This window comes from Capra hircus, chromosome 16 (genome assembly GCF_001704415.2).
Source record: "Capra hircus breed San Clemente chromosome 16, ASM170441v1, whole genome shotgun sequence".
In the NCBI taxonomy this organism is placed as follows: Eukaryota; Metazoa; Chordata; class Mammalia; order Artiodactyla; family Bovidae; genus Capra; species Capra hircus.
Genome location: NC_030823.1, coordinates 29,342,793 through 29,365,091, shown reverse-complemented (window position 1 = coordinate 29,365,091; position 22,299 = coordinate 29,342,793). Strand labels below are relative to the sequence as shown.

General features: G+C 37.6%; 2 protein-coding genes across 5 annotated transcripts in view; one reads left to right on the top strand and one right to left on the bottom strand.

Annotated features, from left to right (window-relative positions):
* TFB2M (transcription factor B2, mitochondrial) lies at positions 428–17,921 on the bottom strand. 2 transcript variants are annotated; one of them, XM_005690551.3, is made up of 9 exons: positions 17,452–17,921; positions 16,703–16,791; positions 10,101–10,254; positions 9,624–9,772; positions 7,505–7,594; positions 4,918–4,980; positions 2,477–2,494; positions 2,343–2,387; positions 428–1,160 (listed from the first exon to the last, which is right to left on the bottom strand). In XM_005690551.3, the coding sequence occupies exons 1-9, from the start codon at positions 17,759–17,761 to the stop codon at positions 1,143–1,145; spliced, it is 936 nt and encodes a 311-aa protein (XP_005690608.1). In that variant the 5' UTR covers positions 17,762–17,921; the 3' UTR covers positions 428–1,142. The 2 variants fall into 2 exon arrangements, with proteins under 2 accessions (XP_005690608.1, XP_005690607.1); XM_005690550.3 differs by having other exon boundaries at positions 2,343–2,494.
* Positions 18,176–22,299, top strand: part of CNST (consortin, connexin sorting protein) — an 88,524-nt gene continuing 84,400 nt past the window's right edge. The window contains exon 1 of one of the 3 annotated variants that reach the window (XM_018060245.1): positions 18,176–18,284. The gene's annotated coding sequence lies outside the window, so the exon portion shown is untranslated. Of the gene's footprint in view, positions 18,285–20,864; positions 20,955–22,299 lie in introns of those variants that run through there. The other 2 variants (XM_018060246.1, XM_005690548.3) reach the window with 2 other exon arrangements.

Below are 22,299 nucleotides of genomic sequence, written 5' to 3'. Positions count from 1 at the left end.
AAAAGGATTCAGAGTTTCTAGCTGGACTGAAATGTAAACCAAGGACAACAGCAGGAAAGTCAGGAAGAAACGGTTTTGCTAAGTATTATTACTAATGTGCCTTACAGTGAGTTACTAATAATATGTCTTAGGTATTATGAAGGGTTATATATAACACCAAAGAAATCTAACAGAGGAGATTAGATATGCCTCAGGTAAAATCTAGAAGCTTCTTCAAAGAGCTAAGAAGACAGATATTTTTAATTCCATTTAGGTTTATGTAAAAGTCTTAACTTCAGATGTTCTTGATGGAACAAAAATGCATGAAACTTTTGAATAACAGACTGAATAACTCATTGAAGTACATCGACTATACAAGACAGAATTTAAAGTGAATAAGTCAGGGTCAGTTTTATGTTTGAACAGATAGAAACAAAAAGTCACAAAATCCTATTACTTAAAATATTTTAATTTCTAAAAAAGTTTAAACCATATTAAAATTTAAATAACTGTACAGTACTTGATAATACATTTCAATAAACTGAAAAGTAAAACAAACCAATTAAATCAGTTTACTTTCCACGTTTATATTCACTCTTCTGCTCCCCCAGGAGGATATAAAAATCGACAGCGAAAATGGAAAATTTAAATACAGCATATGATATAAGGCCAAAAGAATTTCTAAAACTGAATTTCACCTAGTAATACCCTATAACTACTAGTATGCTTACAACAGATAGGAATTTAAAACAAAACAAATCCAATTTTATTAAATCCACAATTAACAGACGTTTTCATTTCATTCATTTGAATAAAATAGCAACCACTGTTTTATCCAATACACCATTATCAGTGGCAGAAGAAATGATCTGCCTAGTTGTGCAAAACAAGAACAGTTATCTTCTGAAAGGATGTGAGCTTTTCAAACTCAGTTCTTTTTCATTTGTGTCATAATTTTCAAAATAGTAAGCAGCTCCAGTTAACGTCTCAGCAGTCCACTTCACTATGCGAGTGTATCCTCCATGAATTCATCATATAGCCACTTACAAGTATCATCTTTTGAACATTCTATGGTTTCAAAAAGGTGCTGAAAGTCTTCAGGGTACATATCTACTACTCTCACATCTTTAGGTTTTTTTATTTGCTTCAATATATACATTGCATCAATTGGACTCAATGAACTGCAAAATAAACACAAAGTAAATCTGCTTAAATATTTTTCATAACAAAACTGGCAGTGAATGCTGACAGAGGTGGTTTCTAAGCCCAATTTTAAATGTCTAACAATATATGTAAATTAATCCTATTAAGTTTAAGAGCCTGCATATTATATATAGCTTTACCTATGTCTATTCCTAAAGTTTCATGGCTTGCCTGCAATGCAAAGAGCAGATTTAGGCTTTAACATGTTCTAATCAGTTCTTAAGCAAAACACTAGTTTAACATTTGTCCTTCAAAATATTCTTCTGCCCACCTGTTTCATCTTTTAACTCTCTTTGCAAAAAAATTAACTCCATTTATGTTTATGTAGAAGTTCAGTAAGTATGCAAACAGCAGAAACTACTGTCTGTTTTCAAAGAGGAAATAATTTTTCCCATTTTTGTGTAAATATTACTGTGAATAAATTAGAAGCAGATAATAAACTTATAATTTATAATTATAAATTATAAATAAATAAGCACTGCCTTATTCTGTATTGGTCTAGCAAGAAACCACCAGTGAGCCTCTGACAATAACAAGTAAACAATTGTAGTAAAATGTTTTGGTGGAAAATATTTCCAATACTTTTCTGACTGTGAATGGAATCCTGGTCACCAGTATAAACATCCTTGCAGTTCATAGAATCTCCAAAGCTTTTGGTAGAAATACAGAGTATGACCCACAGTAGGAGGACTAGGGTGGTATAATGATTTGTGCCTACTTTGGTTAGGAAACAGAACCACCAAGGACAGGCAATGACAAGATGCAGCTGGTGGGTATGCCACCACTAATGCCAGTGGCAAGGAGCCAGTTCTTCATGTAGATTAATCTCAACAAAGATAAAACAAATTTTAAGCATCCCTAGTTGTTTTTTCAAACAAGGGGGAAAAAAATTAAGCTCAGGACAGCTTAATTGGAAAATTAAGAAAATTAATTGGAAAATTAATTTCCTCAACTGGAAAATTGTGTGGAAAATATATTTTCCTCAAAATATGTACCAGCAAAAAGGAAGTATTTTGAAGCAATATTAATAGATGAGTGAAAACATGGTCCCTCACTGTTAACGAAGCCATAAAAGATATAAAAACAAAGCTGTTAACATGAAAGCACAATTCTCACAGTAAGTTGCTACTTTTGTATTTGCTTGTATAATTCTTACTTACGGTAAATGGTCTATTAGCTTGGCATTGCGTTTCATAAAACATTGCCTTAACATGTGAAAAAATACATCATAGTTAAAAGGTGTTAAGGTTCCTGTAAATAAATTTCTATGAGGAGTCAACTGAATAAAACATACGTTTTGTTCTAATGATTCCTGCAGAGAAAGGAAAATAAAACGTATTAGTCATAAAATATTGCCCATGAAAGACACTGTTCACTGATGCATTCAATTTACCTTTTGGAAGACAGAATCATCACAGACACTGCATGTCTCTAGAGCTTCTTTTTGGATGTGCCAAAAAAGCAAGGCCCCAGTTGCTCTTAACCTGGGCTATTCTCTTGGGGGATGAGACAGTGCCCCTTTATAGGACAAAATGTTTGCTATAAAAGGGATGGATGCCCCCAGCTCTGTGTTCCTCAGCTGCAAGGCAAACCCACTGCACGCACACCACTCAGCCAAGCAATTTCACATTTTTCCAAGGGACACAGGGGTAACAGCTGCTTAACTTGTAAGCAGGGGAAAATGAAATCCTAAATGTGACACTCAAATATACTGAGTCTCCTCTGTATTTGAGGCATAACAGCAAATACTAAACATAAAAAAATTATTGCCTTACAATTTTTATTTGGATTTTTAAAAATATAGGGTTAGCAACCACGGCCTGCCTGTTCTATGTACTACGGAACTACAAATGGTTTTTACATATATAAAGGATTCTTAGAAAACAAACAATAACAACAAACCCACAAAGGATATGTGATAGATTGTATGTGGCCTGCAAAGCATAAAATATTCTCTTTTACACAAAAGGTTTGCCAACCTACTCTAGTATATAGTGTCATACAGATTAAAATAAAAACTGTATATGACTTGATGTAACGTTAAGCTGTTTCTCCCCCCTAAAATTAATTCCTCAGAGCAGAGGGAGCCTTATGTTTGAGTTCTTAGGAAATCTCACATATTAGCTAATAATCTCTTATTTAGGCTGCCCAGGTGGCTCAGTGGTAAAGAATCCACCTGTCAAGCAGGAGACATGGGTTTGATCCCTTGGTCTGGAAAATCGCCCAGAGAAGGAAATGGCACCCCACTCCAGTATTCTTGCCTGGGAAATCCCATGGACAGAGGAGCCTGGCGGGCCACAGTGCATGGAGTCGCGAAAGAGTCAGAGATGACTCAGCTACTATACAACAATCCCTTTCTTTATAAAAAAAGATGTATACATACACGTATGTAAACAAAAATACTATTTGTGGAAGACATGGTGGCCAAAAAATAAAATTTCACTCAGCTTTGGTTTCTACTTTTGAATTCTTGTAGCTGAAGAAAAAAAAAAGCAAGGCAATAAAGTTTTAAAATATTTAGCAATTATTAACTAGGGAGAGGAATAACACAATTGAAAGCATTGTTAACAAGATTTTTAAAGGTGAATTTAAAAAGCACTTTGTATATAGATCTGGAGTTACAGATATTGGTTCATTTGATAAATAAGGAAGAAAAAAAAACTTCCCTGATGTCAATGAATGGCTATTTGTATTTAATAGCTTAAGAAAAAAATTTCCAGGAACAACACAAAAACATGGGTTCAAAAAAGTGGAAATCTCAAACCATGTGGACAATGAAGATCATGTGCTTTAGAAAATCTGTTAAATATCTAAAGGTGCTTCTTAACAATTATGAACACACCAACATTAAAGACACATGTGAAGTCTGAATAAAAATTTCTCATGAAATGTAACATTTGGTTATTTCATCTTCATCTCTAAAAGTTTCAACAATTATGTTAGCCAAAAAATATTCTACCTTTTGACACTTTCAATGAGAAAATGAGAAAGTGTATTAAATGTAGGGGACTTACTCATTTTCAGGTCATATGGATAAATACCTAGTGGTGCCAAGCCAAAATGCACTCTTATTTTGTGAGGCTACATAAATTATGTTTACAAACAGGGAAATACCACTAAAATTACAATGATCGCTGGTTACTCTGAAATCAGGATTATTTAAAAATTGAAAATTTTCCTTTTTTCCTTTGGTGGCAAGAGTGAGGAAAAAAACAAAGTAGGAAGCGATTGGGAACGTCAGACTGAGCTAACACACTGAGATTAGTGCATCGTTAGCATTTAATCCCAAAGTGGAACTTCTGAATTGAGTCCAAAAACTGTTATAAGTAGCTCTATATAATCTAAACGGAGGATCACTTTATAACATCATCACTTTGGTTTCTTATAAAGGGAAAAAATAAAATCTTGTTTTTAGTTTATCAAATTAGATGACTATTAAAATAACCGCATTTTCCAAATTTGAGATGTGTCTTCATTTCAAAAATTAAAAAGAGAAGACAGAATCTGGGTTTAAGCCTATTATTATGCTGGCATTCACTGTACAAATAGCTGAAAAATACAACTCTTTTCCAAAATAATTTGAACATATATTAAAAGCAATAAGATATATTTTTAAAAGTTCTAGATATTCTAAAATTTAAAATTTCAGTAAATACAGAGTACCAGGTAATGCAAAAGAAAACAAAGTATGTTACTTTTAGAGGAAGAAAGGAAAAGGTATTCATTCGTTCTTACCCTATGCCTTTGCCTTTCCAGCTGTCCCTTTGCAGTATACGCGTCAAATGATGAGGAAGGCTCCTTGAGGGAAGATAAATTTTAAAAACACATTTCTTTCATTTCTTTTTGGACAAAGTACCACACATCATTACCACCTTAAAAAATGTCTTGCCTATACAGCAGAATAAATTAAAGCCAAGTCTAACTAAATTTAAGAAAAATATGTGACAGTTAAATCATACACATTTTTCTTCTTTTTAGATAAAAGGAGGGTCAAAGGTCTATCCCAATACTAATACTCTATTACTTGCTTAGATAAACATGGTTGCCCTTAATATAATTACGTAAATACATTCTTAAGTTAGCAAGCATTTCTCTATTATAGGCACAGTTTAGGGGCTATCAGATCAATACTGAGGATGTTTCTGTTCTACTTCAGTGGAAAAGTCACTGATATGAATATGCTGGGACATGTAAGGAGACAAACTATGTCAATTTTTAAAAGAATCATTACTTGTTTGTATCTAACTTTGGTATAAACAATTTTGTATGTGAAGCCATTTTAAAAGATGACCCAACTGAAAAATTGTGTGTGTGTGTGTGCATATATATATATATATATATATATATATATATACACAAGAATTTACTGCATATGTGTACATATATTAGACACATATTTGGCTTCCCTGGTGGCTCAGATGGTAGAGAATCAGCCTGCAATGCAGGAGACCTGGGTTTGATCCCTGGGTCAGGAAAATCCCCTGGAGAAGGAAATGGCAACCCACTCCAGTATTCTTGCCTGGAGAATCCCATGGACAGAGGAGCCTGCTGGGCTTCACGGGGTTGCAAAGAGCTGGACACAACTGAGCAATTTTCACTTTCATACACACATACATTTAATTCCAAAAGAACAGCATTTGACACAGACTTAAAAGACTAAGACATAATATTGAGTGTAAGGTGTACAAGTCTACTGTCAAAAATGATAATTTATTACTAATTGCAGTTGCTGCTGGCATAGAATGAAAAATGCAATTGTTGCCCATCTGTGAAATTCTCAGCAGTTTCACGAAGTCACTGAGAGGAGGAAGGCAGAGCAACAACAGTAGCAGCGGGCAGTGCACAGCATGCTCCCACACCTGGTCTATGTACAGAAGTTTAGGGCTCTGCAATGGGCACAGAGAAGACCTCATTTCTATTTACCAAACCCACAGGAGAGGAAAACCTACAAGACTTTGGGAACTGGGTTTAACAACAGACCCTCCAGTAGCAGACATAGTAATGTAATGGAAAACTGTTTAAAATGCTGGGTCTGGAATAACTTGACCTTTCTGGAGGTTAATAAATGGCAAAAGTCAACATAGGGCTTCTGAAAATAAACACTGCAAAAAACAATAAAACTATCCTGAAAGCTGAAGTCCTCTGAGGGCCTCTATGAAGAAACGAAACAAAAGTCAGGAGGAGAGAAGAGCTGAGATGAAAAGCTAACAGAATGAGAAGAGATCAGTGGGGTTAAGAGAGGATTTTAGGGAAACCAAGAATGACAGCACCAAGACTGCATTATATGGTATGGGCAGAAGGCAGGGTCAGTGCCGTGAAGGTCAAAGGCGAAAAAGATTTCCGGGAATACAGAAAAAGGATGAGAGCATGATAGAAGCAAGACAAGGTACAGAGAGATCCAAACTAAGAACCTGGGATGCTCTGGAGGGAAAAGCCAGAATCGGAACAAAAAAAATCAGATGAGACTACATTCTAACGGCCAAGTACGTACTGAAGATCTTAATGTGGACAAAAGCAATGACGAGTCTACATGGAGAAACACTGTACGCGACTTTAAAACTAAGCAAATATATCTTTGGAAGAACAAGGGTTCGTAGAATATTCACAGACATATTCCTTCTAACAATAACTTGATGGATAATCTACCATAATAAAGAACAGAATGGGCAAACTATGCTAGGAAAGAAATGGTATTTATCATTTTTTTTCTTATACTTTAGGCCTCTTTTAAAAATGGCAGACACACACACACACACACACACACACACACACAAAATGGTAGCCACAAGTCATATGTAGCTCCTGAACACATAAAATGCATCCAGTATGAATTGGTTTTAAGTGTAAAATACACACTGGAATTTTATTACACAAGGAAGAATATAAATTATACAATAACCTTTTTTGACTTTTCATAACGTTACTGTTTAAAAATGTAAAATTACATATGTGGCTTGTATTATGTTTCTATTAGACAGCTCTGATCTTGCCTAAGGAAATAAACTAAAAAGGAGAATGCTCTAAAATGAGGTATTAAATAGCCATTAAAAACAAGAAAAATGTTTAGATAGAAGGGAAAAATTTTTTGTAATTGACTATTAGCTATCAAATGTTTTAAAAAGGTAAAATCTCCACTGTAAAAGAATAAAAACTTTTACAATGAAATACATATTTGTGACACAAAACATCAGCACAGTGCTCTATTATCTTAAATACTTACGAAAAAAGAAATTTAATTTTTCTTCATTTACTGGTTACAGAAATGCAGCCTCTTTGAAAAACAATGAAGCTCTTTGTTGAAATTTAGACGGATTTTACTCACCGTACATAGGACCTTGATCGCACAAGCTGTTTGACCGAGCACACTTAATGACTGATACAAGCCTGGAGTTTGGGGATTTGCCGTTAGTTTCTAGTAAAAGGAAAATACACCAAAATCAACTGTCAGATCTTAATAGTATCTAGAAATGGTAATAGCAATATCTTAATAGTGTCTAGAAATGAAAGAAAATAAGAATTAAATGCAAAATCTTAACCATTTCAAGTAAAAGTCTCCTTAAACTTTCACACTGAAATATATCATCATGTACATTAAATATACGAGCTGATGGGCTAAGTATGGACTGAATGTAGTCTACCAGGCTCCACTGCGCATGGAATTATCCCGGCAAGAACACCTGAGAGGTTGATATTTCCTACTCCAGGGGATGTTCCTGACCCAGGGACTGAATTCACGTCTCCTATGGCTCTCGCACTGGCAGGTGGATTCTTTACCACTGAGCCATCTGGGAAATTCTTCTCTTTCCAGGGACAGTCACCATTTACTTACTATTTGGATCTGGGTGAGCAAATCATCTTTTCATCTCTGGACCCTGGTCCCCCACAATCCCCATCCCAATCTGTAGCTCTTAAACAAATAAGCATTTCCAGTTATCTTGGATTAAAACATGAATAACATGAAGCATTCTGAGCAGCAAAGAAACATAACTTTCAAGGATTTTAAGAGGCCCTCAGATTTCAGAGAATAAAAAGTCTAAACTGTACGTTCACTACAGCATCATTCAGAATAGCCAAGAAAAAAATATAATCTAAGTGCCCACTGACAGTTCAGTGGGTAAAGAAGACGGATAAAGATGGATATGTTCTTTAAAAATATGTATATATATATATATATATAGAGAGAGAGAGAGAGACACATATATATACATTACACACAGACACACAAAATATAACTCAGCATTAAAAAAGAATGATCTCTTGTCATTTTTTACGACAAAGGATGGATCTACAGAGTATTAAGTTATATCAAATAAGTCAGACAAAGAAAGACAAATACTGTATGATTTTATTCATATGTGGAATCTAAAAAACAAATAACAAAACAGAAACAGAATTACAGATAGAACGGAAGCTTGCCAGAGGTGAGGGGGTATGGGAATACATGAAATAGGAAAAAGAAATTAGCAGGCACATGCTCTCAGTTACAAAATAAATTTATCAGAGGGATGAAAGGTACAGTCTGGGAAATATACTCAGTGATACATCTCTGTGTGATGACAGATGCTAACTAGACTTACCATGGTGATCATTGTCTAATACATAGACATTTTAAATCACCATGTTATATACATCAGAAACTAACGTAGTGTTTAGATAAATTATACTTCAAGAAACAAATTCATACATCCCAAGAGTTCTCTTCACAAGGAAAAGTTTTTTTTTTTTAATTTCTATCTGTATGAGATGATGGATGCTTACCAAACTTATTATGACAATCATTTCATTATGTATATAAGTCAAAACATTATACTATATACCTTAAACTTATACAGTGCTACATGTCCGTTATATCCATTGATAAAAATGGATAAACGAAAGATGGTGGGGTGGTGTAAATACACAATGGAGTTATTATTCAGCCTTAACAAGGAATGACATTCTGACACACGCTACAATTTGGATGAACCCTAAAAAGTGGAATAAGTAAGTGAAATAAGCCAGACACCAAGTGGAATACTGTACGATTCCATTTACATGAGGAACACAGAGGCAGAAAATAAAACAACAGTTACTAGGGGTCTAGGAGATGGGGGAAGGGGAATTAGTTGTTTAGTGGATACACAGTTTTAGAATGGAATGATGAAAAAGTTCTGTGAAGAGATGGATGCTAGTAATAGCTGTACACAACGCGAATGTACTTACTGCCATGCAACTGTACACTTAAAAATAGTCACAATGGTAAACTTTAGGTACGTATATTTTATCACACAAAAAACCTTTTAAAAAAGAAAACCTAAGGAGTGCTCTACAGAAATTTAAAAACCTCGGTACTCTTAAATGTCATGAGCCCAAATTAAAATCATGCAGATTAAGACTAATCTGATAAAAATCACAGAACTCTTTCAAAACAAAAACTTAATCAGGTACTTGTAACAACCTACCCGGCATTCTTTTTCAGAAACAAACAAATTTAGTTCTGCTCGTCCATATTTATATACAGAAGAACAGGAATACAGGTCATGTAAAATTTTCCAAAGTGTGTTTCTCTCAGTTTTGACTGGTAAGATCCCAACTACTTTTAAAGGGAAACCTGTTAAGAATACAAGCAAAGTATTTAAATAAATTCTTAACATTTTTTTCCTATGAGTATACTTTACTGAGTCAAATTAAGTTAACAAACTATATTAAAGTTACTTCAATGAAAACTAAGCCTTTAGCATCATTCCATGATCTAGAACTTAGCCCCTACAAAACTGCTCTGATTGAATCTAGGTGATGGAAAAGCCATCATCAATTTAAGAGCAACTGCCCATAAACTATACTATGTAAATATTTACACAAATCCCAACAAGCCTGGTATACTGCTAAAGAAAACTGACAAACTATAAGATACGTCTCTACTGAAAGACAAAAATCACCTTTTTTCCAAGGATGCGCTTTTATTCCCAAATACTGAAAAAGCATATCTGAAGTCATAACGGGCGGTGTCACTGTGCCACGATTTCTAGGGTCCAGTTTAAAGAAGTCACAATATATCACGTCTAGTCTTCCATTCACATTGTCTCGTAAGGACTAGAGACAGACAGAGAGAACTTATTCAGAAATTTTAGCGTTTCACTCTCTAGCTTCCTCTTAATTTTTCCTTTACTTTTCCTAAAGTCAGAGCCAGCAACAGAAGGAAAGCTCTTTGCCTGCTAGAAGACATAAAATATATCTCAATCTTTTTACTGCCCATATGTTTTTCACCTGGCAGTGCTGGAGAACTTACTAGTGAAAGGAAGTATTAGCTACAGACTCTACAAACTTAATTCGAAGTTACTAAAAATCAAACAGAAGAAAGCAATGTTTTGATGTGCACCCTGAGGTTCTCATGCACAGAAAATTCTACAGGTATTAACAAGGTTTCAGTGAACATGCAATTTAAAGTTATGAGTTTAAAAAAAAAAAAAACCACAAAACTAAGCTTTCTTAACTGTTTGAATTCAACCTATACGTATGACTCTATTTCTAAATTTAGCATTTAATGATTACTTTCAAGAGGACCCCTAAAACAAACTAGTGATAGGGAAAGGAACAGAGCTGGGAGTGGAAACAATGTATTTTTGGTCATGATAATTTCGAGACACCTATTATGTGACTTAAGCGGAGATGTAGGTAGGAAGTTGTAGACCTGGATACTGAAGTACAGGCTGAGGACATAAATGAACTGAAATAAGGCTTTTACCACAAAAGCCTTACGAAGTGGGCCTTTGGAAGCGTAACTATGAACAAACCAAGTGGCGGTGATGGAATTCCAGTTGAGCTATTTCAAATCCTACAAGATGATGCTGTTAAAAGTGTTGCACTCAATATGCCAGCAAATTTGGAAAACTCAGCAGTGGCCACAGGACTGGAAAAGGTCAGTTTTCATTCCAATCCTAAAGAAGGACAATGCCAAAGAATGCTCAAACTACCACACAATTGCACTCATCTCACATGCTAGCAAGGTAATGCTCAAAATCCTTCAATCAAGGCTTCAACAGTACGTGAACTGAGAATTTCCAGACGTTCAAGCTGGATTTAGAAAAGGCAGAGGAACCGGAGATCAAACTGCCAGGATTCATTGAATCACAGAAAAAGCAAGGATATTCCAGAAAAACATCTACTTCTGCTTCATTGACTACACTAAACCCTTTGACTGTGTGGATCACAACAAAATGTGGAAAATTCTTAAAGAGATGGGACTACCAGACCACCTGGCCTGCCTCTTGAGAAATCTGTATTCAGGTCAGGAACCAACAGTTAGAAGCGGACATGGAACAACAGACTGTTTCCAAACTGGGAAAGGAGTACATCAAGGCGTATATTGTCACCCTGCTTACTTAACTTCAATGCAGAGTGTACCATGCAAAACGTTGGGCTGGATGAAGCGCAAGCTGGAATCAAGACTGCTGGGAGAAATATTAATAACCTCAGATATGCAGATGACACCACCCTTCTGGCAGACAGTAAAGAGGAACTGAAGAGCCTCTTGATGAAAGTGAGAGAGGAGAGTATATCCAGTCCCATAATTTCATGGCAAAGAGTTGGGGAAACAATGGCAACAGTGGCAGACTTTATTTTCTTGGGCTCCAAAATCACTGTGGACTATGATTGCATCAATAAAAATAAAAGAAAACTGCTCCTTAGAAGAAAAGCTGTGACCAACCTAGATAACATATTAAAAAGCAGAGACATCACTTTGCTGACAAAATCCGTCTAGTCAAAGCTATTGTTTTTGCTGTAGTCATGTACGGATATGAGAATTGGCCCATAAAGAAGGCTGAGCACCGAAGAATAGATGCTTTTGAATTGTGGTACTGGAGAAGACTCTTGAGAGTCCCTTGGACAGTAAGGAGATCAAACCAGTCAATCCTAAACGAAATCAACCCTAAATATTCATTGGAAGGACTGATGTTGAAGCTGAAGCTGCAATACTTTGGCCACCTGTTGTGAAGAACCGACTCAATGGAAAAGACCCTGATGCTGGGAGACTGAGGGCAGGAAGAGAAGGGGGAGACAGAGGACGAGATGGTTGGATGACATTACTGACTCAATGGACAACAGTTTGATCAAACTCTGGGAGATAGCGAAGGACAGAGGAGCCTGGCGTGCTGCAGTCCATGGGGTCACAAAGAGTGGACACACCTGAGCAACTGAACCACCACCACAAATGATGATGTCTCTTCTACTGAACATACACAGCTATTTCTGCAACAATAGTCTTCACAATTCAAATGAGATATAACTCCATCTATTAAAAAAAAAAAAACTAGTTGATTTACAAAAGTTGTGACATAGAACACAATTTGCAACATGTGTATCTCTGGCACATCCAAATAGGAAAACAAACTATTCCTATTTGAAACACTGTTAATGTGGAATCTGAGGAATTTTATCAGGGAAGTGGACTAGCAGAGAGAAGGATTTTAAATTTAGGTAAACATGCTGAGTCAAGCATTAACCTTGAAAATCCTTTTAGTTTTTAGTACAACTGAGTGTCTTTAGGTGGCTAAAAGCACTGCTTGCTAAGAGCACCACTTAAGGCCCTGATTTAGGGTTGCAAAGGTTCTATTTAATTACTTCTCTTTTATTCTGGCACATATATATGAATTCACTCAAAACTTTGAATGGCTCTTTACTTTCAGTTCAATTCAGTCACTCAGTCATGTCCAACTAACTCTTTGCAACCCCATGGACTGCAGCACACCAGGCCTCCCTGTCCATCAACAACTCACAGAGTTTACTCAAACTGATGTCCATTGAGTCAGTGATGCCATCCAAACATCTCATACTGTCTTCCCCTTCTCCTCCCGCCTTCAATCTTTCACAGTATCAGGGTCTTTTCTACTGAGTCAGTTCTTCAAATCAGATGGCCAAAGTATTGGAGTTTCAGCTTCAGCATCAGTCCTTCCGATCAATATTTAGGACTGATTTCCTTTAGGATGGATTAGTTGGATCTCCTTGCACTCCAAGGGACTCTTAATTAAGAGTCTTCTCCAACACATAGTTCAAAAGCATCAATTCTTGGCACTCAGGTTTTTCTATAGCCCAACTCTCAAACCCACACATGACTACTGGAAAAATCATAGCTTTGACTAGATGGACCTTTGTTGGCAAAGTAATTCTTTGCTTTTTAATATGCTGTCTAGGTTGGTCATAACTTTTCTTCCAAGGAGCAAGCATCTTTTAATTTCTTGGCTGTAATCACCATCTGCAGTGATTATGGAGCTCAAAAAGTTAGTCTGTCAATGCTTCCCCATCTATTTGCCATGAAGTGATGGGACCAGATGCTATGATCTTAGTTTTCTGAATGTTGAGTTTTAAGCCAACTTTTTTCACTCTCCTCTTTCACTTTCATCAAGGGACTCCTTAGTTCTTCACTTTCTGCCATAAGGGTGGTGTCATCTGCATATCTGAGGTTACTGATTTTCTCCCAGCAAACTTGATTCCAGCTTGTGCTGCATCCAGCCCAGTGTTTCTCATGATGGACACTGCACAGAAGTTAAATAAGCAGGCTGACAATATACAGCCTTAATGTACTTCTTTCCCAATTTGGAACCAGTCTGTTGTTCCATCTCCAGTTCTAACTGTTGCTTCCTGACCTGCATACAATTTACCAAGAGGCAGGTCAGTTGGTCCGAAATTCCCATCTCTTTAAGAATTTTCCACAATTTGTTGTGATCCACACAGTCAAAGGCTTTTGCTTAGTCAATAAAGCAGCAATAGATGTTTTTCTGGAACCCTCTTGTTTTTTTGATGATCCAATGGATGTTGGCAATTTGAACTCTGGTTTCTTTGCCTTTTCTAAATCCAGCTTGAACATCTGGACGTTCACAGTTCACATACTGTTGAAGGCTGGCTTGGAGAATTTTGAGCATTACTTTACTAGCGTGAGATGAGTGCAACTGTGCAGTAGTTTGAGCATTCTTTCGCACTGCCTTTGGGATTGGAATGAAAACTGACCTTTTCCAGTCCTGTGGCCACTGCTGAGTTTCCCAAATTTGCTGGCATATAGAGTGTAGCACTTTCAGAGCATCATCTTTTAGGATTTGAAACAGCTCAACTGGAATTCCATCACCTCCACTAGTTTTGTTTGTAGTGATGCTTCCTAAGGCTCACTTGACTTTGCATTCCAGGATGCCTGGCTTTAAGTGAGTGATCACACCAATGTGGTTATCTGGGTCATGAAGATCTTTTTTTGTAGTTCTGTGCATTCTTGCCACCACTTCCTAATATTTTCTGCTTCTGTTAGGTCCATACCATTTCTGTCCTGTATTGTGCCCATCTTTGCATGAAATGTTCCCTTGATATCCCTAATTCTCTTGAAGAGATCTCTAGTCTTTCCCATTCTATTGTTTTCCTCTATTTCTTTGCATTGATCATTTAGGAAGGCTTTCTTACCTCTTCTTGCTATTCTTTGGAACTCTGCATTCAAATGGGCATAACTTTCCTTTTCTCCTTTACCTTCGCTTCTCTTCTTTTCACAGCTATTTGTAAGGCCTCCTGAGACCACCATTTTGCCTTTTTGTATTTCTTTTTCTTGGGGATGGTCTTGATCACTGCCTCCTCTATAATGTCATGAACCTCCATCCACAGTTCTTCAGGCATTCTATCAGATCTAATTCCTTGGATCTATTTGTCACTTCCACTTATTGTCATAAGCGATCTGATTTAGGTCATATCTGAATGGTCTAGTGATTTTTCCCTACTTTCTTCAATTAAGTCTGAATTTGGCAATAAGGAGTTCATGATCTGAGCCACAGTCAGCTTCTGGTCTTGTTTTTGCTGACTGTATAGAGCTTCTCCATTTTTGGCTGCACTTTATAATGAGTTAAAGGCTGGGCTCAAGTTATTGCTAAGGGGAGGAGGGAATGGAGAGTTAAGACGTTTAAATTTTGCACTTCTATTAACAGTTTCAGAAACATTTTCAAGGGTAGTTCTACATTCTCTCAAGAAATACTGTGTGTGAGGCATTCTTCAGACCCTAATTATCCTTTTTTCATTGATTCAATTTTTTTAAGACTTACTTTGACCTTATAGAAAACCATTGTGCTACAGGATAACAAACTGTAAACAGGACATGTTAATGCCATCTGTACTTCAGTTCACTTCAGTGATTCAAATGGGTATATCTTTCCTTTTCTCCTTTGCCATTAGCTTCTCTTCTTTTCTCAACTATTTGTAAGGCCTCCTCGGATAGCCATTTTGCCTTTTTGCATTTCTTTTTCTTGGGGATGGTCTTGATCACTGCCTCCTGTACAATGTCATGCCTCTGTTCATAGTTCTTCAGGCACTCTGTCTATCAGATCTAATCCCTTGAATCTGTCACTTCCACTGTATAATCATAAGGGATTTGATTTAGTTCACACCTGCATGGTCTAGTGATTTCACCTACTTTCTTCAATTTAAGTTTGAATTTTGCAATAAGGAGTTCATGATCTGAGCCACAGTCAGCTCCTGGTCTTGTTCTTGCTGACTGTATAGAGCTTCTCCATCTTTGGCTGCAAAGAATATAATCAATCTGATTTCAGCATTGACCATTTGGTGATGTCCATGTGTAGAGACTTCTCTTGTGTTGTTGGAAGAGGGTGCTTGCTATGACCAGTGCATTCTCTTGGAAAAACTCTGAATGTGTAGATTAATCTTCAAAAGTAGGCACCCCTCTAAATACCAAAATAAAAGCTATCTTGTTTTTAATTTCCAGGTTGAAATTACAGATGGCTTTGTTTACTAAGTCACATTCAAGATCTTGAATCTCTGAATAATTTTAAGTGTCCTTTTTCTCATCATGATTTTGGAATTTCAGCATATTAAACATCAATTAAATAACCTGATTATAACCTTGATTTTTTTCAGTTGTAGAAAAACAACCATCTAATGTGTTGTACATTTTATTTTCCTGAGTTGAATCAAATGATTTATAAAAGAAGGAAGGAAAGGAAAAAAATAAAGAAAAAGAGGCTGGCAATGAGGCCAGGAATTTCCACTTTACCGTTTACTGAACTTGTCAGCCATACATGAAGCTGAATTCACTAAAAAATCCATTTGGATAATACTTTACTCCATGAAGTTTTATAAGAATACATCAAACTTCTCCAGCCTCTGAGTCCTTAAGTCCGGGGTTAGCATAGTTCCATTAACCTAATATTAGCAACTAGACTCTAAGCTCCCTTCCAAGCCCCTTCTAAGAAAGAAGAGGCACAGGATAGTCCACTAGTGATGAGGAAACAAGCCTAGAGACACCAGCTATACATTTTGTTCAAAGTCACCAGCGTGTAGCAGAGCTAGAATTAGAAAAAAAAAGTTTGAATCCTATCTTTCAGTCAGTCAGCAATCATTGATACTTACTCTGCTCCATCCACTGAGGGTAAGGAGATATTCATGGAATAGCCTGTAAGAGTGATTGTTTAAAAATAATCTGTGTGCTTAATTTTACTTCCCTAAAACACTGGAATGTAGCTGACTGAACAATAAATTATTTTAAAAAACAAAAATATACCTTCAATCCTGGAAGAAAATGTTTGTCGCTTTCAAGGGCAATCACTCTGGCACCACTTGCAAGCAATGCTCGGGTGAGTACTCCAGGACCTAACACATTGAAAGAACGAAAAGTTTATTTGCAAAAGAAACATCAAAATCCTTTTCAATATCAAAGAAATTAGATGTTTTATCTGTATGATCTAATTTTAATTCTCACAACATCCCCTAAGTAGGTATTACACTCCTTATTTACATATAAGGAAATCGGGTATTAGACAGTCACTTTACTCCAACATCACAACTGGTATGTGGTGCTGCATGGCTCTGAAAGCATTCTGTCAAAGAGTGAAAAACCTGCTCTCTTAATTACAATGTTCCACTACCTCTCAAGAAAAAAACAAACAAAAAAGGTTGCCTCTAGCTTACCAGTTACTTAGGGACTATCCGGATATTTTAATAGCAAAGATATTGCGAAACCTAAACAGAACTTGATTGCTCATGATAGGAAACGGTGCTTTAAAACATTATTCTTCAGTAAGTCTATAAATCTTGTGTTCCCATACGGTCTATGGAAAACGCACTAACGAGATGAAAAGTTCTTCTGGAAAGACAGTGAAATCTAAGAGCATGTTTTATCAAAATATTTTGTAAAGTGAAAATTGATACAGAAATATGTGAAGTCAGGATAAACACAGGCCATAAAAGTTCCTTAAACGAAGGAGTCATGACAGAACGCCGACGTGAAAATGCAGTCCGCGAGGGACTCACCTGGATTGCACTCCAGGATTAGCTGGCCAGCTTTTCGTTTTCCCCGCAGCATGCGCACCACGGTCTCAGCCACTCTCGGACTGGTTACGTATCGCTTGGTCTCGGAGCGGGACTTGTACAGGCGAGAGGACAATTTCCCAAATCCCACATCGGGCTTCAGTTGCGGATGGAAGTCATACAAGCCACGACAGTTCTCTGCTGGGACGTCCTTCCACCTCGCCACTCCGGAATTCAAAACGCAAAATCGCCCAGCGCGGGTAAAGGCTGAAAGCGTCAGCCGAGAGGGAATTCCCGCCCCTGGGACCCACATTCTCACCCTCTAAGGCCTGTCCCAGGGTCGCCCAGGATCGTTACATTGTCGACGAACTCCACACAGGGAACACCCCACGTGCCACTTAGCCCTACTCCAGGACTAGGCCGGCGGAAGTAAACACTCCACGCTGTGCCTGCGAATGACCTCTCCGTCTTGCCTTTGCCGTCACTTCCGTTTCCTTGCCGGCGCAGAGGCCGGAGGATTGAGAGTGGACGGCCGCGGAGAGAGAAGGCCCGTCTAGGCGGTGTCTGAACTCGGACTCTATGGTCGTCTGCCCTCTGTGCCTCCTCTCTAGCCGTCCGCGCTCTATGCTCCGCGGTCGCTGGCCGCCGGCCGCCCTCCCGCCTGCCGGGAGGGTTGAGCAGGAGGCGGGGCGGGAAGGCGAGAGGTGTCTCCTCCACCCGACCGGCGGGAGACCTGAGCAACCTCTGTGACAGCTCGTCGGCCGCCATGTCAGCGAGCGGGGCTGGAAACAGATTCGGCGCCCGGCGGTAGCCCTCCTTGCGTCTCCTGTTCCCAGGTAAGGAGAGGAAGAGCGAGATGCAAGAGACCGGCCGGCTGGCGGCCGAGGGGAAAGCCTTTGGGACCCCCCTCGTTCCTTCCCCGGCGCTGTCCTCCTCTGGCAGCGCCGCCTCTGCCCCCCGGGTGCGGTGGAGCCCCGTTCCCTCACCTCCGCCCCTTCTCCGCTCCCCTGTTTTCCTCTTTTTCTCTCGCCGCCGTGGCCTCTCCCTGCGCCGCGCGCCCATTTCTCCCTCCCTAGGGCACTCGCGCCGGAGGTCCTCCGTCGCCCGGCTGCCCGCGGAGCCTGCGGCTTCCTCTGCGCTTCTGTTCCTTTTCATTCTGTTGCCCAGTCTCTCCACCTCTGCGGGTGATTTGTATTTTCCTTCGTACCTGTTCCCCCCCTCGCCTCACCACTTAGGCTGTCAAGAAGCACCTAGTGCCTCCCTTCCATTCCTCTCTCTGGGCCAATATTTACCTTTGTTTTTATTTTTATTTGCGTGTTGTTAAAGGTGTAAAGTTAAGATTTAAAAAAGAAAAATGTAAAAGCTTAGCATTTCTTCCTAAGCTTGGAAGCATTAAGGTCTTAGAATGCTTATGTTGTTGCTTTTGTAAACTTAGTCCAACACATCTTACTGTGGAATGCAATTTAAAAGAGAGATTCCAAAGACTCTAAAAATAGGATGCCCTAATGGAAAATTTGGCAGTCTTTTTAACCTCTTAGGCAGTGTTAGAAGCCTCAATTCTCTGAGAGTGATTTCAGTGTTTAAGGATTATACTCAAGAGCTTTACCAGCATCACTCTTTCTACCAAGGCAGGAAGCTGCAGGCATTCAACTTCCTATTTTACAATATGCACCATCCTTTCTGCATACTTTACTGGCCGCGTAATTGACCTTGGCATTTTAAATGCACAAGGAAAAGGTTTCTAAGGAATGTATCACTTAGCAAATAGAAGTCTGAGGGTTTACTCAGCTGGTGAATATCAAATGGAGAAGGAATTGATGGCCAACTGTGATCTTTTTCCGATTATAAATTTGTTAGGACAGCATAGAAAGTATCTTCAGAACTGTTGTGGAGCCCTGGGGACCCTTTGGTCTTAATTTTTAAAAATTCTTTTTAAAATGCGATTTTGCCATTGACAATTCTCTAGAAGTTGTTATTCTCGCACCCTCTGAATACCTGAGTGAACAGACCTGCCCCCCATTCTTTTACTGAGCTGTCCCCTCTCTCCTTATAAAAATATTTTTGTAGATTTAGAAATACACAAGCTCTGGAGGTCTAAATGTTGTTAAAATCAAAGCTGAAAGATGTGTTACAGTAAAAGAAGAAATAGTTCACTCACAGTGAATGGTTCGATTTCTCACTTTTAAAATATGCTTTTAAAAATTGTGATAAAAATACTCATCTTAAAATTTGGTTTCTTCATAATATTCAGCCCTAGAGAAATTGATGTCACTTTAAATTTTGCTTTTGAGTGGTGTTATTCTCTTCTGATTTTGGAAAAGAGTATTAGGTTATGATAAGTATCTCCCCTTTTATAGTGTTAATAGTGGTTTGTTTGAGGTTGTAGGTGCTTAAACAACACAAGAGACAGAATATTACATATTTTATTTTTCTGAGATCTCAGTTACTAGAAATGAAAGAAATGTCCGTGTTACTTTAAAGATGAACCTTTAATCAGCATTTAAACCTACTTTATTAGAAAAACCTTGGTTGTTTATTCCCCATCTTATTTTCTTAAGAAGTATAGTTTTTGCATCTGATACTATTTTTGCCTTTTTGAAAATATCTCTTTGGTGTCAGGCAAAATGATTCTACTGACTATTTTAAAGTTTTTTCTATTATTATCTCAATTTAACTGATAAAGAAGCCAAAATGCTTCTTTTCTTTTGACTTCTATATTACCGTTGCGATTGGAAAATGTCAGGTGGTAAAAGTTTGTTGTCAGAATTAAGGCTGTGAGTCTACAGTAGTACTGTCCAATAGAAATACAAGGCATTAGTACATGAGCAATTTTAAGTTTTTTAGTCACATTACCAAAGTAAAAAAGAAATAGGATCAATTTCAACCTGTTTTATTTATGTATCATTTCAACAAGTGATCTGTTTTAAAAGTTAACAATGAGATATTTTACATTCTTTCATACTGAGTCTGTGAAATTTCGTGTGTATTTTACATTTACAGTACATTTGAATTCTGACTAGCTACTGGTCTTAGCTTGTGGCTAAGACCTTATTGGCTAGCATATTATCTATAGGATTTCTGTGTGATTCTTAAGACGTTTTCTTATCCTAAGAGTCTGGGGTAAATTCTATGAGGCAAATTTAAAAATCCTTTTCCTAAAGTGCTAGGATGTTCAAACTGAGATGATTCTAAGCAGGATAAAAGTCCTGGAGGGTCTCTTCCTCTTAGTGTTGACTGTGTTAATACTGAGGAGGATAAACAGGTTGCCCTGTGCTTGTTTAGTGAGGGTCATAAGATGTATAGAGTGCTCAGTCATTTCCTGGGGTGTCATTGTTACAGTTATTTACATCTGCATGTCAACAATGTGTCAAGGAACTGTGTGAGTCTTTGTCTACTAAGTCTGTTGGCATTAAGCAGGGAGAACCTGAAGACATACCAGAAGTTTGAACTTTATGGTGAACAGGTAGAATATCTGCTGTTGGAGACTTGCTCTGAAGCAGTGTCAGGTATGGCTAAGAGTTTTGTGTATGTGCTTCTCTGCATGATGGTGTTATCAAAGGAAAGATAAAATCTTTTTAGCAAAAATTAGGAAGGAAGAGGGTATGTTTTTTGACTCCCAAACACTGGGAGTAGTAGCAAAACACAAATGTGTATGGTGGTTTGGGTAAACTATAAAAGAAATATGGCAGTTTTTGGAGAACGCTACTGACATACTGACTAGGAATGTGTTTTAACTTGTTTTTGCAACAGAGATGGTGATTTACATGGAACGCCTCTTGTTCAGAGCTGTTAGGACTGAAAGATAGCCCTGTTGGAAGGGTAACTGCAGCTCACAGACTTCTGTGGGTCACTATGACCCTTCATGGTTCCTATCCTGATGTCTGTATTCTGTTAAACTTTCCTAAATACTATTTTAGCTGCACGGTTTTACATTTACACTTAATGTCAAAATATTCTTCAGGGATTAATTAGTATTCATTGTAATTTAATGTGAGAAACTTGTCTCCTCCACAACTTTTATGGTATAAATAAATCTTAAATTACTTGATCAGTAAACATTCCTTCTGTAAAATCTAGTCAGTATAGACCTAGCACAGTGTTGGCAGTGTGTGCAGTATTAAAGGATCAAGGACAGATTTGGGCAAGGGCTAGTTACTGGTTGTTGCTTGTTTCATGAGAGGTGCATGCATGTTATGTAGGAAAATGTAGCATTTTCAATTGTTTTTAAATATAGGTGGCTATCGGTTGCTACCATTTTAGTTGGATAAGAGAGGAAATACACTGTTTTGTTCCTACAAATTAGCCTTAGCTAATTTTTCTTTAGTTAGTTAAGAAGGAATAATTGATAGTCTGGCAATTTGCATTTTTGGCTGTGCTGGGTCTTCGTTGCTTTTCTCTAGATATGGCAAGCTGGGGCTGCTCTCTAGTTGTGGTGCGTCGGCTTAGTTGCCCCGTGGCATGTGATATCTTCCTGGATCAGGAATTGAACCTGTATCCCCTGCATTGGTAGGCAGATTCTTAACCACTGGACCACCAGTGAAGTCCTGCAAGTTTTTTAAAAACCTCAATTTAAGTGTCCTCTACGAGGATTATATTTTTATTGAGAAGTTCTACATTCAATAATCTATGTCTCAGTGCTGTTATGAATGTGTTCTTTTGTTTAGGGCCTTGAAGATTCTTGTGAATATAGGCTTCTCTTTATTTATGGATCATTCCTGTGGGGGGAAATTGTATTTCCTTTTAACCAAGGGATACTTTTTAAAAATGCATTTGAAATAACTATTTTGTAATATTCTTTAATAAAAAGTAAAAAAATCATATCTGAACAATTTTCAAAAAAAATACATCATT

Excerpts from the sequence above, each read along its gene's own strand:
- TFB2M (XM_005690550.3), bottom strand. The coding sequence starts at position 17,761 with ATGTGGGTCCCAGGGGCGGGAATTCCCTCTCGGCTGACGCTTTCAGCC. Across the intron at positions 7,595-9,623 it reads TTTCTGAAAAAGAATGCCGG|AAACTAACGGCAAATCCCCA; the intron begins GTAGGTTGTTAC and ends TCCTTTTACTAG. Across the intron at positions 2,495-4,917 it reads TGGAAAGGCAAAGGCATAGG|GAATCATTAGAACAAAACGT; the intron begins GTAAGAACGAAT and ends CTTTCTCTGCAG.